The sequence below is a fragment of the Callospermophilus lateralis genome, chromosome 9 (assembly GCF_048772815.1).
Source record: "Callospermophilus lateralis isolate mCalLat2 chromosome 9, mCalLat2.hap1, whole genome shotgun sequence".
Taxonomy (NCBI): domain Eukaryota; kingdom Metazoa; phylum Chordata; class Mammalia; order Rodentia; family Sciuridae; genus Callospermophilus; species Callospermophilus lateralis.
This window is the reverse complement of record NC_135313.1, coordinates 57,194,599-57,211,890: the sequence shown is the minus strand read 5'-3', so window position 1 is coordinate 57,211,890 and position 17,292 is coordinate 57,194,599. Positions and strand designations below refer to the sequence as shown.

Here is a 17,292-nt window from a genome sequence, read left to right as displayed (position 1 = left end):
CCATAACTCCAGCCCTCCATTTTGTATTTAATTCAGTGTTCCTATTTGATAACACCTGAAATCATCTTACTAATACTTAAGAGACTCGTAAATTCAACATCAACATAAATCCACAAAAAAAAACAAATTCTGGAGATGTTTCTAACATGTAATAACACTCTATAACATTAACTTAAGTAATCGTTAAAAACTATTTTCAAATATCTTTAAGAAAGAATATTCAAATGTTTCAAATTGTCTTCAGAAGTCTGTCATCTTACCAGTAATTCTCAAACATTTTAGTCTCAAGACCTAGGGATTGAACTCAAGGTCTCACACATGCTAAGCACACACTCCTCCACTGAGTTACACCCCCAACCCAGGACTCTCTATTTTAAACTCTACTGAGGTTCCAAAAACCTTTTATTCGTGTAGGATACACACACGAATACTCACATCCATATTCGCATATATATGTATATGTGTGTATACATATATATTTATCATTAGACATATTTACTATATTAAAAATAAGAAACTTTAAATTGTTAAAATTCATTTAAAGTAAATACAGTAGAGAACTTGGCTAGCATGCATGAGACCCTGGATTTGCTTGACACCATTAAAAAAATAAATCCATTAACATGTTAATATAAATTAACACTTTGGGCTGGGGATATAGCTCAGTTGGTAGAGTGCTTGCCTCACATGCACAGGGCCCTGGGTTCAATCCCCAGCACCATAAATAAATAAATAAAATGAAAATTAATTAACATTTTATGAAAAAGCTGCCAAAACACTTTTCATAAAAGAAACCATGTTTCACATTTTTGCAAATCTCTGTAGTATCCAGATTAAAAGAAGTCAAAAGCGTCTCAGATCCACTTTCACATTCAATCTCTTGCAATATGTGGTTTGGGTTGAAGCATTTGAAGATATATAGTCTCACAAAAATATGCAGTTGAAAAAGGGAAGAATAATTTAATAGTCTTTCAAACAATTGGGTTTTCTTTGATACCACCAAACTTGACAAGTGGCAGTTTATTAACTCAGTTGAAATATGGAGTCTTATACCAAATTGGTAAATTTTTCACACTCGTTATCTATCTTGGACTTTAAATGGCTTTTACCCATGTATAATAATTCAATAATACCCATGATAATAAGTTCATCACCTAAAAACTATGGACAGCCAGGCAGGATGGTACATACCTATAAGCACATAGTGAAGCTGAGGCAAGAGCTTAGCAGCAGTGAGATCCTATACTCAATAGTAAAGGGCCCCTGGGTTCAATCCCCAATATGTGTAATACATATGAAAATGAAAAATAAAAGCTACTGACTCACTGAGTTTTTCATGTAGATCTTCCAAGTGTTGGTATAATATTACAATATCAAACAGATTCTATTTATAGCACCACCCATCTCCTCAGAAAAATGTTAAGTATAAAGAAGCTAACAAACTCACAGTAGTAGATTTTAGCCAAAATTCTAATTTTAACTGGAAAGTCCATGTTTTATCACTAGCAAGAAATATTGTAGGGTTTAAATGACAAGCTTACTTCATTTAATTTTGCTTAATTATTTTGTCACTTAATATCTGAAGTCCCCAAAACCATGTCAGTTGTTCTTTCAAGTAAAAACAATATTTCAGCTTGTAACATACAAGACTGTACAACAGGGAAAAGTGGTTTTTTTTCAAAGTCAATTATCTTATTTTGGTAGGCAGCAGAAATGCTTTATTAAAGCATACTTTCCTTTTCCTCACAAAGAATATTATAGACATCAGTAAGAACTGCAAACCAAAACCACAATGAGATATCACTTCGTACCCAATAGGGTGGTTATAAGATGATGATCAATAATAAGCATTGACCGGAATTAGAGAAACTGAAACTCTCATACAATGCTGATGGGAATACAAGATGGTGCATTCTTTTCGGAAAAATCTTTTTAGCAATTCCTCAAACACTGAATTACCATAGAACCTAGTACCCATTCCTCAAAAGAAAAACCCATGCCACACAAAAAATTATACACAAAATGTTCACGGCACCATTATTCATAATAGCCCAAAAGTGGAAACAATCCAAATTTCCATCAATAGAAAAATAAAATTTGGCATACAATGGAATATTGGGCCATAAAGGAAAATGAAGTACTGACATGCTGTACCATAGATGAACCTTGAAAACACACTGTATGAAAGAAGCCAGACACAAAAGGCCACACGTTATATAATTCACTATTATGAACGAATATGCAAATCCAAAGAGACGGAAAGACAGTGGTTGTTAGAAGCTGGGAGATGGGATGGAATGAGAAATGACTACTAATAGATATGGGTTTCTTTTTGGGGTAATGAAAATGCTCTAAAATTAGATAGTGATGATGGCTGCACAAGTCTGTGACTATGTTTAAAAAACTACTCAATTGTATAAAAGGTGAATTTTATAGTATGTTAGAATCCAATAAATCTACTGTTTTTTAAAAGATATGCAGCTCTGAAGAGTTGACATTTAGCAAAAATAATAATGTATGTCATTCTTCAGTGAAACAAAATTTTTCTTTAACTACAAGTGCACAGTCAGGAAAATACTAGTAGTTTGGTCCACCATCAGTGAAAGTGTGAACACTGGAGAGGGGGGAAAAAAATCAAGTAACTTCTTAGTATTATTATGAAAAGTAGTTTCAGCTGGGCGTGATGGTGCACACCTGTAATCTCAGGGGCTTAGGGAGGCAGGAGGATTTTGAGTTCAAATCCAGCCTCAGTAATGGTGAGGCACTAAGCAATTCAGTGAGATCCTGTCTCTAAATAAAATACAAAAAAGGGCTGGGGATGTGGCTCAGTGTTTAAGTGCTTCTGAGTTCAGTTCCTGGTACCGAAAAAAAAAGCACTTTCACATAAAGAACCTCTGAACGGGTCTTGGGGACAGACCACACTTCAAGAACTGCTGCTCTAAACCCAGACTCAGAAGGCACAAACACAATTGAAGAATTTCCAAATACAGATCTGAGATCCATGGGCAATTCCAACATTCTAAGCATATGTCCCAAATTTCTCACAAGGAAAAGGAGTTTGGCGTGATAGGCATGCCTGTAATCCCACCAATTTGGGAGAAAGGAGGATCACAAGTTTAAGGTCAGCCTCACCAACTTAAGTGAGAGAGATTCTGCCTCACAATTTAAAAAAATAAAATAAAATAAAGAGGGGCTGGGGATGTGGCTCAAGTGGTAGCGCGCTCGCCTGGCATGCATGCAGCCCAGGTTCGATCCTCAGCACCACATATAAACAAAGATGTGTCCGCCAAAAACTAAAAATTAAATATTAAAAAATTCTCTCTCTTTAAAAAAAAAATAAATAAAATAAAGAACCGGGGATATAACTCAATGGTAAAGTACCCACAGGTTCAATTCTGCAGGAGTGGGGGTGAGAAGCACATGTTACATCTAGAAGGTATCCTAGATATGAAGTTACTAATATCCCATTTCACACAATGAGGAAACCAAGTTTTCAAGAGAAAAAAAAAAAAACCTATCCAAAAATCACATAGCTAGTTTGTGACTAAGACAGCTACATAAGTACTCTACTCTATGCTAATATGATCAACCAAATATAATGCACACCATGTTTAAACCAAATCACACCAGGGCCAAACAAGACACACTACCTGCAAAATTAAATTCTGTAATGCTTGACAACACCAGATGTCAAAACAAAGGAAACTACAAATGTAATTGGCATAACAGAAAAATGAAACCTTAACTTCAAAACTTTCAAAGAACAATTTGGAAGACACTTTGATGTCTACTTTCATATAAACATAGGGACATGTCATCTTTAATGAAAGCTATATGCTAATAAAAATTTCCCCATATATTATAACTACACTTTTTATGGAAGGCCATCATTTAAGACTCACCTGCAGGACTGTCAGCATTCTCTCCTGGATGTAGCTGTATACCAGTAGAATCTATAGAGTTTACTGTAACTGTCTGTAGATTTGGCAACTGACCAGTGCTTAGACTAACTGGAGTTGAAGTCAAGGCTCCACCTGCTGCAACTTGACCAAGCGTGAGTGTCTGGACAGGCGTCAAAGTTATTTGTTGGGCAGCAGTATTCTGTATTTGCAAATTCTGCAAGTTCTGGACCCCTTGTACTTGAAATGTTTGCCAAGTTATCTGTCCAGAAGGGGTCACTGTCTGTGCCTGAATTAAAAAGGTTCCAGGATTCAGCTGCAACTGAAGATTTTGCAAAGCCTGTTGTGATATATTTTGACCACTGGCTTGCACACCATGGATTGTCTGTGGTGTAATACCTTGCACAATTTGGGCTTGACTGGTTGGCTGCTGAGAATCTTGAAGCTGTAGATGTTGTACAACAGGCTGTGCTGTAGAAACCTGAATATTCTGAGCCTGTGTCTCTTCGGAAACAGGCGACTGGATATAATTTCCCTGAAGATCTGAAGAATGAACTTGCCCACTAGAAGTAGTCAAGCTATTTGTATTTTGTTGTAATATACCTGTACTATCTATCGTAACAGGCAACTGTGATGAAGAGGATGTTGGCACAAATAAATCTGTATCAGTATTAGTTTCATTAATATCAGGAGAAACCCGCTCACCAGTCCTTTCTGAATTGTCTGAACTATCCATTGCTTGTCCTGTGTTTATCAAATGTCCATCGGCATTAATGCCTGCAGTCATTGTCTGAGAACTGCCCGAGAGTCCCAAAGAATCTAGATCGACACTATTGATTGGTACAAAGGTAATATTTCCTGGCAGACCAAGAGGCACATTAGCAACTACTTGGGTTTGGCCAGGAAAAGATGAACCACCAATTGCAACTCCCTGAACCTGGACTTGACCAGTCTGTGGTATGAGATTCTGGATATTAGCAGGAGGTGTTCCAGAGGCAAGTAAGGTTTGATTAGAGCCAGGAATGATCTGAATTTGACTGCTTTCTTGATTTATACCCCCATTATCTGAAGAGCCTGTGAAACCAATCTGAACCTGCTGACCATCTGTTGACTGAATCTGTGGTATTACTTGATATTGAACATTGGGCACTGTACCATTTGATGAATCTGATCCTGGTGCAACTGAAAATATTTGTTGATTCTGCAAATTTTGAAGGGGAAGGACATACTGCCCACTCGAAGTAGCAGCACTTGGAATCTGTACTAGATTACCAGCTTCATCTTTTATAGTTGTAGGTGTGGCTGACAAAACCTCCCATCGGTTTGGTGCTCCTCCTAACTGTGCAGAAGCCAAATCACCTGTCTGGATGAAGAAAACAAAAATGTTGTGATATATTTTGTGGTATGTTTAAACCAATTCTTAAAGAAAAAAAAAAAAAACTCTAAACTAGTATAAATCCTACTATCTAAGAGTGAAAATCCCCTTAATAACATAACAGGACTAAAATACAAAAGTAATACTTTACAAACTACAACAATAATCCTTGCAATTTTGTTAGTTATTGTGAAGACAGCCCATTCTATTTATCATGACCTGATCAATTTTTTTCTTTAATGTTTTGGAAATGGAGTCTTGCTATATTGCCCTGGGCAGGTCTTGAAATCGTGCAGCAAATGAGTCTGGGACTATGATCTTCCAATTACTCATCTATAATCACTAATGTTTATAGTGTTTTTGTTTTTTTTTAAGTGGAGGTGGCTAGAATAGATTATAAACAGTTCAAACCAAACATGACATCTACTAAAGAGCTAAGAAAGTGCACAACCCATTAAAAAGTATAAAAAAGTATACAACCCACTAAAAATGTCAATAAATCCAGAGTACTATAATTGTGAACAGTGCAGTGTTAAATCTAAGTTAGAAAAATAAGATTTGGGCTGGGGATGTGGCTCAAGCGGTAGCGCGCTCGCCTGGCATGCGTGCAGCCCGGGTTCGATCCTCAGCACCACATACAAACAAAGATGTTATGTCCACCGAAAACTAAGAAAAATAAATATTAAAAAAATTCTCTCTCTCTCTCCCCCTCTCTCTTAAAAAAAAGAAAAAAATGTGGCAAAATATTAAAAAAAAAGATTTGTATATTACTGCTATAAACCTTAAGTCAAACAATTAAAGCTATTCTTTTATGATATATATTAAGGTACTTCAGAATAGACTTATGATTAGTGGAATTTCATAAGCATACCCATCAAGTTCTTCACTTTTATCATGAACAATTAAAAAAAAAAAAAAACTTTATAAAAACTTCGTAAGGAAAGGTTATTATTGCCCTGTGACTACAGAGTAAAGAAGCCCCATCTGAAAAGCTTTTCTAGAATCCAAAAGCTGGAGGATTTATACTTGGTTTGGTTTTAGTTACTTTTCTAAGATTCTAGTAGAATGCCAGGCATATATGTTTTGTATGCTGTAACCTGCTAGAAATCTCTGGGATCACCCATATGGTCACATAGGCAACATTGGAAAAATGCCAGCAGGGAAAGAAGAAAAAAAAAAAAAAACCCTCCATGTCAGGCCCAGCACAGTGATGCTTCACTGTAATCCCAGTGACCTGAGAAGCAAATGCAGGGGGATTACAAGTTCAAGGACAGCCTCAGCAACTTGGTAAGACCCTGTCACAAAATAAAAAATAAAAAAAATCCTGCATGCCAATGTCAAATGGTAGATATTTTTTAAGCAAATGATCTAAGCTTTTCTTTATATGCCAAATACTGTAACAAGGTTTAAAACTATCTCATTTGCTTTTTCTGGTACCAGGGATTGAACCCAGGGGCACTTAACCACTGAGCCACATCTCCATCCTTTTATTTACATTTTATTTTGAAATAGGGTCTCACTAAATTGTTTAGGGGCCTCACTAAGTTGCTGAGGTTGGCTTTGAACTCAGAATCCTCTGGCCTCAGCCTCCCAAGCCACTGAGATTACAGATGTGCACCACTGCACCTGACCAGCTAAAACAATTTGATAGAATTTATTATCATCCCTATCTTACAGATGAGAAAATCGAGGGACAAAGTCACATTGTTGTCAAGTGACCAAGACAGGATTTAAAACTAGGCTAAAACTAACTCCAAACTCAGGTCCTTAGACACTATGCCATACCTGGACTCTACTAATACCAGGGGTAAAGCCACTAGGAATAGGACCCTATATGATTTACTCACCATCAAAATCAAGCCATCTCTATTCCACTTATTTACAAACCTATCTATAATTTTCTATAACTCCATATGTCACTAGATAATGAGAACATAAAAGCACATCTAATAAGGATGAATGAGTAAACAATACAATCCTATATTCAAATGGTTCACACTCCATCCAAGCAGACATACACAAACTAATACAACGTGAAAAGTGGCATATACTAGCCACCTGATGAAACTATTATGTGGGAACATAAAGACTGGAGGAGAGATTTCACATGCAATATATTTGAAGTATTAAAATATGTAAGATTTCACTGTTGTCAGAAACAGAGGTATTAAGAAAGGTATAGAAACAACATAATTACAGACAAAAAGAAAAAGAATAATATGCAGTTTTGAGTTTGAAGTTCAAAACAAGATCCAAAAAGGCTCCTATTTATAGACAAAAATAATGGGAGAACAAAACTAGACATTTTCATCAAGGTCTATAAATGGCCTGTAGATCCTACTACATGGCTTGGACTTTGTCCTGCAGATAGTGAATGACAGCTATAAACACTTAATAAGCAAGTGCAATCACATCTGTATTTTATAAAGATAAACTAATGTCCAAGGAAGGAGACTGAAAGAAAGGCAGAAGAGACTAAAGGCAGAGAAACTGTGGACCCAGTACAAACCTCCAAGCCTGAACTAAAATCATCTGTCTTTAAAATACATACTTATTAAACTATATAGTTAAACTGTTGATTTTAAATTTGAAAACGAAGCACCAGATATTAAAGTCACATGTCATTCAACTTCAACTGGTATCAAAATTAAAATTTTATTTCATCTTTCATGTTTCACTTCAGCCTTTTGGCATTTTAAGTAAACTAAGGACATTTAAAGTCTATACACTAAAAAGTAAGTCTAAAATCTAATCTTTACCTTAAGATTATTATTTATTTGGAGAATCAACTATTAACTATTTCTAGCCTGAATTAAATTTACAAGTTTTTTTTTTAATATTTATTTTTTAGTTTTAGGTAGACACAATATCTTTATTTATTTTTTTATGTGGTGCTAAGAATCGAACCCAGGGCCTCACACATGCTAGGCAAGCGCGTTACCACTTGAACCACATCCCCAGCCCCAATTTACAAGTTTTTTAAATAAAAGAATATACTATCTCGGGCTGGAGTAGTGGCTCAGTAGTAAGAGCACTTGCCTGGCATGTGGGAGACCCTGGGTTTGATGCTCAGCACCACATATAAATAAAAAAATAAAATGAAAGATCCATTTACAACTAAAAAATATTTAAAAAAAAAAAGAAGAAGAAGAAGAAGAAGAAAAAGAAGAAGGGCCAGAATTGTGGCTCAGTGGTAGAGTGCTTGCCTAGCATGTGTGAGACACTGGGTTCAATCCCGGGAACCACATAAAACAAACAAACAAAATAAAGGTATGTGTCCATCTACAACTACAAAAAAAAAATTTAAAAAAATATATACTAGTTCATGCATAAATCAATTTTACAATACTGGCATTCTGACCACTTTCCTTTCTTTAAAAAAATGTCAAGTTTATGGCACCTACAGTTTTATTTTTTTGAGACAAAGATATTCAACCACCAATTTCTAGTCAAGAAATTCCTTGAAAATAAATACAACCACTCAAATAACAAATCTGAGTAAATATGCCCAAGTTATCCCCTCTGCAGAAGCTAAATAAACAGTAGGGCTGGGATTGTGGCTCAGTGGTAGAGCACTTGCCTGGCATGTGTGGGGGCTTGGGTTCAATTCTCAGCACCACATGTAAATAAATACATAAAATAAAGGTCCACTGACAACTAAAAAAAATTTTTTAATTAATAATAAAAATAAATAAATAAAATAAACTGTAGTATCATTTTCCCCAGCAAAACAGGTCACTAAATGAAAGCAAAATCTCCAAGACAAAATGAGAAAGCATTATGAACTTCTGTGAATAAGCCCAAGGTAAAAGGAATATATTTTTAAAAATCTGTGAAGCTCAAAGATGGGAGGCAGCAACAAATAGCTGAAGCAAAAATTTCAGGCAAACAAAACAAATATTTTATGCAACAGATATGTAGTTTTTAAAATCTGCTGTAAAACAGATTTTTTAAACAGAATGGGGGTGGGGGTGTCACCAAATCCAACTTTGATTTCAACTAAAACTATGCTTAGGGAAAGGAAGAATATGACACGCTCACAATGGACAAAATGTTATCTTGCAGGAAAGGTCAAGAGAACCAAAAGGAAAATATTTATAAACTTTAGAGCACGTCAAAATCCCAAGTTTTGGTGATTACTAAGATTAAAAGAAAAGATTTAGAAAAAGCCTCCATTAGATAGCTACCACAATTGCTGGCACAAATTAAGATCAATATATAATTTATTGAATGAATAATTACTGGTATTTTACCTTAAAACCATTGCAAAGAAAATGACAGAAATGGAATGATAAAAATGGATCAATAAAATCAACTTTGAGGTATTAGAACCTTCTAAAAGGGCTATAAGTTCATTTTAAACCTGTTATTTCCATAATTCCACAATGAAAAAAATCCAAATATTTCAAAATTAAAGTTTTCTAAGTCCACTCATTTTGCAAAATAAATTTCATCAACGAAATTTCATCTCACTAAGAGACAATATAAAATAAATAATAGGAAAGGGATAAATTAGAAAGTCATCTGCCACCAAAAACATTATAATATGTTGTGTTGAATTATTGGAAGCGCTCAATCAAAGGGAATCAAAGGGAAACAGACATAACCCTGCTGGACATGGTGGCACACACCTGTGATTCCAGATACTCTGGAGGCTGAGGTAGGAGGATTGAAATTCAAGGGCAACCTCAGCAATTCAGCTAGACCCTCTCAAAATTTTAAAAAATAGGTCTAAGAGGCTGGGGTTTAGCTCAGTGGTAGAGAATTTGCCTAGCATGTGTGAGGCCCTGGGTTAGATCCCCAGCACCACACAAAACTAAATAAACAAAATAAAGGCACTGCGTTCATCTACAATTAAAAATTTTTTTAAGTAAAGTAAAATAAAAATAGGGCTAGGGATGTGTCTTAGCGGTAGTGCACTTGCCTAGCTTGCACAAAGTCCTGGATTTGATCCCCAGCACTAAATAGATAGATAAATGGAGTTAGGGATGTAGCACAGAGGTAAAACACCAGTGGATTCAAACCCCAGTATTAAAAACAAACACCCATAACCAAGACAAGAATTAATATTGGTTTAGGTATAAGATAACCCCCTGTATGAACTTACAAATTAAAGAAAAGTCCAGTGTTTTAATTAGTAACTCTAGTATTCTTTTTGGACAATTAACAAAATATCATTTGGCCATGAAAGTGTCCCTCTCTAAACACACAAGCCCAAAATGAAGAGGACCCCAAACTACAGCAGCCTGGGCGGAGGGGAGGGCATCAAAGGTTGGTACCAGCAGTGATGTTACTATAACAAATTCATTACAAAGGCATCCTAGGATGCAATTGTGTATAAAAATGAGGGGGATGGGATTGAGAGAAAAGAAAAAAAAGGATGAAACTTCTTAGAAGATACCTGTGGAAAGGGAAAAGAAAATTCATACCACTTATTGCTTAGTATTTTGAAAGGATAATTAACTTTTCAGTCCCCACAGATGGCTATACAAAAAGCCAGAAATAGGGCTGGTAGTTCAGTTGGTACAGTGCTTGCCTTGCATGCACAAGGCCCTGGGTTCAACCCCCAGCAACACACACACACACACAATTGAAAACAAGAACAATTGTGAAGCTAAAGTGGAATCAAACTAAGAACCACTCTTAAGCAAATACGCAGGTTGAGACCTTAAAGGGAAATTAATAGAACTCAAACAGACTTCAATAAATTAATTACAACGATACTGTAGATCTTACAAAATGGAATAATAACCTTTTCTTGAAATAAGCTACTATTCATTTATTTTAGTTCACCAACATTTATGTGCTAAACTAATAAACACTAAATTTACAACTTAAACCAAAGATCAGACAATGACTCATAATATTTATCTGTTCAGTTTATTTCACTACAGTACAAATGAAATAGGCATATAAATAATCCATAAGTTCACACAAATGTAGTTTGCACAAGTTAATACTTGCATATAGGTGTACTTTTTTAATTTCCAGACATTTTTAGTAATAAAGTATAAAAGAGTTCTGCTTCCATCTTTGGGAATCCATGCTTTGGGACATTATACATAGGCGAGAACACTTTTAACAAATTCCAAATTCATATTCTTTAAAGCAAATCTTTAGTGCAGCTGATTGCCTTTCAAGGCCCTTTGAAATCTTGAAATATCAAGCTAAACTGGCATAATGTTGAATTGTATATGTATATTTCCACTATATGCAATGTGGTTACTGCAAGATGGATCCTATGGAGCTGAAAATGAACATTGGTGGAAAACCTGACAAAATCCAAATAAATCCTGTAATTACTTTAGTTATTACTATACCAATGTTAATTTCCTAATTTTGATAAATGTACCACAATTATGTTAACATGAGGAGAAGCTGGGTGAAGGGTACAAGGTAATTTTCAGTTCTCTATTTTCAACTTTCCTGTAAATCTAAAATTATTCCACAAATTTTTAAAAACACAACTACAAAAACACTCTCTGATTTCTCATGATTCCCAGAAATTTAAGTAACTAAAATGAGGTTATTATCTATGTTCTTTTTTTTTTTTTTTTTTGAAACCAGGGATTAAACCCAGGTGGGGCTTAACCACCAAGCCCCATACCCAACCCTTTTTATTTTGAGACAGGGACTCACTAAATTGCTCAGAGCCTAGCTAAATTACTGACACTGGGCTTTCAACTTGCAATCTTCCTGCCTCAGCCTTCCAAGCCACTGGGATTACAGGACTGCACAAATGCCCCTGCATCTAAGTTCATTTTTTTTTTTTGGGGGGGGGGGCATGAACTGGAAAAAAATAATCTTTATTATTGCTAAGGCAAACACCTAAGACAGACTTATCAACTTTACTCAAAGTGAAAAATATTATGCAGATGTGCCAAACATACATCTGTTCTAAGGGTTTGCCAGCAAAACTAATTTTCAATATACAAAATTCTATTTTGGAAAAAAACTAATTTTCATTTTATTGTGATTGCCAAATTATGAGGTGTCTGACTGATAAATCTCAGATATCTCAGAATGATTCTATTTAAGATGGGATGGTAAATGTGTTGTCAGTGATTATGTGATAATTCAGAGAAGATCTAAAGAGACATGGAAACAGTTGGAGACAGTATTCTAATCCTAGGCTTGAGACTGACACATAACATTTTCACCCATAACTTCCTTCTTTATTCTTCACTTCACCCTTCCCCCATCTATAAGGTGATATGTAAATCTGGCAAATTAGGAAAAAGATTTTGGCCTATTTGAAATACTTAAAAAGTAGAAGTCTAATTTTCAATTTTACTTGTGCGTGGTTTATAAACATTTAATGTGTTTTGGCACTCTGGGGTCCTGAGGAATATACTTTTAAAAAACTGGTTTGCCAATCCACAGATTTGTTTAAATAACAATGCTTCTCACAAACATGATTTTATACTTTTATGCTTTAATCTACTTTAAAAAGCACAATTAAGACATTAAGACTATTCACATCCCCCATAGCATAATCTGAAGCACTAAAATTCCAAATAAACTTAACAATGCATTAGCTTAAACTTGAAATGCCTACATATTCACTATACCAAATATCAAACTTTTCTTTTTACAGTGACCATTCAAAACATCACTACTCAGGCCAACATGGTAGCCAATACCTCCAAAAGAGAAGCTGAGGCAGGAGGATCCCAAGTTCGAGGTAAACCTCAGAAACTTAACAAGGCCCATCTCAAAATTTATATATATACAATATATATGTGTGTGTGAGTGTGTATATGTTGCTCGGTGGCAAAAGGGACCCTGAATTCAATCTTCAGTACCAAAAAATAAATAAATAAACCCTCCACCACAAATTAATTCTTATAATCCACAAAAAATTAGACTGAGAAGTGTTTCAACTATTTTAACAAATGCACACATGTACAGATTACACTAAAGCAACAGCAACGATCCAAACAAATATAAAATTCGTAAAAAATACTCTACAATGTGTTACTAATTTTGTCTTACACCATCATCTAACACTGCCAGTTCCTCCCCATTCCCCAGACACTAGAAACACTTCCAAAAGAAACCCACCACATCCTATAGAACTAGCAGTCATTTAATACAATGAAAAGTTTGCCAACCAAATTCTACTGTATGATATGCATTAACGAGCATGAAGATAAAATTCTTCACCTGTACTTGTTTCTAACACTGATATTAGTGTTCAATTTCAAAAGCTTAAGTACTATATAAATAACTGCAAATTTCAACGGTTGCTAAACGGACGTTTCATTTACCACGCTTAGAAAAAATTATTACAAATTTGTAGTTGTCTGCAAAAAGTAAAATTCAACCATTTTGAAAGGTCACTTAAAAAAAGCACTGTGTTCATTCCTGCATACAAAGAGTTCAAATTAAACCTTCTCGACTTAAATCAGTTTAAGATCTAGTAACTTCCAGCAGAAAACGCTCCAGACTCAAAAATTCTAGAAACTAAACACACTGCCTTTCTAGTTCATACTATCTATGGCCGATAGGCTGTGCTTGAAAATGTAGTGTTCAGCGAAGGAGTTTTCAGCAGAGATATGAATTGCTCAAACATCCATTTTGGAGTCCTCTACCCCCGCCCTCTCAGACTTCATTTTGTTGAGAATTTTCAGCGAGGTACCACAGTGACAATTTCGAGAAAGGCTGTGCTTACTTGGGGTCCAAACAGGGATGCACAGAGCAGTAAAGAAGCCCTGGCTCCGCTACCCGCGCGTGTCCCGGCCGCGCGGGCGCCGGGGAGGCCTTTGGGGCTGGCGCGGCGCAGGCCCGGGATGGCGGGCGCAGGGCCGCGGCGGGGGCGGGCCGCGCGCGCTGGACTTACCGCTCCGGCGGCGGCGGCTGGGGCCCCGGCTGCGGCGGCCGCCTCCTCCTCGTCGTCGCCCGGCGATGGCGGCCCTATCTTGCTGCAGGTAGCGGCCAACAGAGCAAGCGGTGACGGCTGAGTGTCCTACCCCCGATGGGCGGGTTCAGAGAGGGAGACAGGGAGGGGGTGGCGGTTAGGGCCGGGCCGCTGCTCGCACAGGAAGTGCGGCTCGGTCCTAGCCGGCTGCGCCCGGGCGAGCCAGCCCGCGCTCTCCTCCTCCTCCTCCTCCTCCTCCTCCTCCTCCTCCTCGGCTCTCCTCCCGCTCGCACGCACACCGGCCCCGTCCGCGGCAGGCGGGCGGCGGGCTGCGCGCCGGGCCTCCACCTTCCGCCCGGAACCCACCCCGGGAGGGCGCGCACACTCACACACGCACAAAAAGGCGGCGGGCGGGGGAGCGCGGGCGGGGTCGGAGCGTTGGCGCCTCGGGCGGGCAGCTCCCGGGGCGGGGGAGGGGAGGGGAGAGGAGGGAGGGGAGCGGCGAGGGGAGGAGAAAGCGGCGCGAGGGGGGAGCCGGGCCGGGGCTCAGCCGCTCCTCACCTGGGCCGCCGCCGCCGCCACCACCGCGCCGTTTCCGTGCTGTTGCTGCTGCATATACTCGCCGTGGCCGCCGCCGCCGCTGCCGCCGCTGTCCACGTCCAAGGCAGCCATTTCCTCTTGTTTCACGGGCTTTTCGGGAGCTGCAGGCACAGCGCGGGGGGGGGGGGTTGGGGGTGGGGAGGAAGGCGGGTGGAGGAGAGGGAGGGGGGCCCGCGGGCCGCGGCGAAATTACTCCGAGCCCCGACCGAGGCCCCTTCCCCTCCCCCACCCGCCCCCCGGCGGCGGCGGCTCGGCGGCTCCCTCCTCCCCTCCTGCTGCTGCCCCCGCCCGCCGCGGCTGTAACCCTCCTCCTCCTCTTTCCCTCCTCCTCCTCCTCCCCGCGCTGCCCCTGCCCCCTCTCCTCTCCTCTCCTCCCCTTTCCCTTCGCGCCGCTCGCTCTCACTCGCGCTCGCTCCTCTCGCACCGTCAGTCACTCACACACGCCCGCCCGCGCCCGCACACAGGGGGATGCGCTCTCGGCGGACCGGGCCGCCTGCCCCAGGTTCCGGCGGGGAGACGGCGTTGCTGGGGCTTGAGGGCTGGACGGTGGCTGGCGGGGAGGGGAAGAAGGCGGAGGGGAGTGCGGCTTTCTGCCTCTCACAGACACTCGGTCGCACGCTCGGGGCCGGGAGCCGGCGGCGGCGGCGGCCCCGAGCTGGCTGTGGTCGGCGGCAGCGGCGGCGGCAGCAAGGGTTGCTCTCTCTCGGCTTTACGTACCGGTCATAGTGTGTTTAGGGCACCTCAGGCGGGGCTCCCCGCCGCCTTACACATGGTGAGGAGCGAAGGCGGCGGCGGCGGGAGAGGATGCGGGAAGCGGCGGCGGACACGGCCGGAGCGGTCCGGGGATTTTTTTTTCCTATTTTGATTGACTGTGCGGGAAACACAAAAGGTGGAGCCTCCAGCCCAAAAGGGGGGAAGAGGGTGACAGCCCGCCCGGAAGTCCCGCCCCTCTTCTCCGCGCTTATTCGCTGCCACGCTCTTTGTCAGCTATGCTCATTGGTCCGGGTACCCGTCCGTCGCTCGGCCTAGCGGCGCGCTTCCTGTTTGCCCCCCGGGTGGAAGGGGAGAGACAATGAGCAGCCGTGGCGGCGTAGGTTCCCGAGAGCGGCTAAGGCTCGCCGGTTATCCCGCTGTGCCCGCCTCGCTCGCCGGCTGCCGATGCCAGGCCCACGGCACAGGCCTCTTCCACCTCGCTGATGCCCGGAGCAGGCCCCGCCAACCTGTAGGGGCGCTGAGCTGGGAAGGAAATCCTTCCCCGCTGGCTCTGGCTCTGCACGACGTTTCCTCCATGCCGGCGGCAGCCTCGGTGGGATCTCCCCAGGGCCTCGCGGTCTTGGAGCCGCCGCTTCCCCGCGCTGCCAGGAGGCCGCTGCCGCTCAGCCCCGGGGTTCTGCTGCGGCCGCTGCTGCTACTGAACAAACCAGACCCGCCCCACGAGCCCGGGGGGAGGGAGCTGGTATTGGGGGAGACACCCCCTCCGAGGCTGGAGGAGGATTTTTTTTCTCACACATGCAGCTCTCAGATTCACAGTCGGAGCCATCCCATTCCCATCCCCCTTAGACCCAGGTTTCCAACCGACTCCCACCCTGGAGGCAGGCATTTAAAGCAAAAGAAATCGCAAGTCACCTCACACATGGGAAGAGATCTTTAATTCTAGTCAGTGGCATCAAAACAAAGTAGATTTTATACGAAGCATGTACACGTTCAGTGGGACAGAATCCCCTTAAAAAAAAAAATCACAATCATTTTGCTGCACACACATACATTGCTACTTCTTAATCCTCATATGAAGTCAGGTATCTCCTGAAAAAGTCCCACAACAATTGCATTAGTTTGGATTAGGTTAACACTCCTTCCTTCTTTGGCTTCCTTGACATTCTTAATATCAACCTTGGGGAACATACTTAGGTTTTATTGTGTGTTCTGCCAACTAAGAGACATCTCTGCCTATTATCCTTAGGTTTGGTTGCCAAGAAGGTAAAATTCAAGAAGTGGGAACGGTGCCCACAATATGCCTTTTATTAGAAATCAGGTTCAAATCAGTTTCAATTATTTTGATTATTATAGTTTGTGTAATAAGTGAGGTTGTGCTGAGGGAATGATGTTGTAAAGTCTAAGCACTTGAACTGTGTGCACGAACTAAAAAAATTCTGTATCCATTTGCCAGAGACCAAGTTTGCATCTCACTTCCAAAACATGCATACATGCCACCTATCATAGAATGAGAAACTTGTACTTGGCTGCTAATTATGCCCCCCAAAAATCAAATTTTCAGGGAATTGACCTAAAAAATACAACCATGAAAAAATACTCGAAATTCTGAGTCCTAGAACAGGATTCATCTAATATTAAGTTCTTTTGTTTTCATATTGAACTAAAAAATCACGTCAAATACTTGAATAGTACAAATTGTATACTATTTTACACTTAATTTTTTTTTTTTTGGTTTTTTGTTGTTGGTTTTTTTAATGTCAATACAGTTTTTTTAAAAAAATATATATTTTAGTTGTCAATGGACCTTTTTTTTTTATTTACTTTTTTTAATTGCAGTCTGACAC

At 40.2% G+C, this 17,292-nt stretch overlaps 1 protein-coding gene across 1 annotated transcript in view; it reads right to left on the bottom strand.

Annotated features, from left to right (window-relative positions):
- Sp3 (Sp3 transcription factor) overlaps positions 1 to 16,140 on the bottom strand; it is a 53,150-nt gene extending 37,010 nt beyond the window's left edge. The window contains exons 1-4 of the mRNA XM_076866881.2: positions 15,452 to 16,140; positions 14,696 to 14,835; positions 14,117 to 14,242; positions 3,903 to 5,262 (exon numbers count right to left, since the gene is read on the bottom strand). Coding sequence (XP_076722996.1) covers positions 3,903 to 5,262; positions 14,117 to 14,242; positions 14,696 to 14,835; positions 15,452 to 15,458 — 1,633 coding nt within the window. The 5' untranslated portion in view covers positions 15,459 to 16,140. The remainder of the gene's footprint in view (positions 1 to 3,902; positions 5,263 to 14,116; positions 14,243 to 14,695; positions 14,836 to 15,451) is intronic.
- Between the last annotated feature and the right edge of the window lie 1,152 nt (positions 16,141 to 17,292).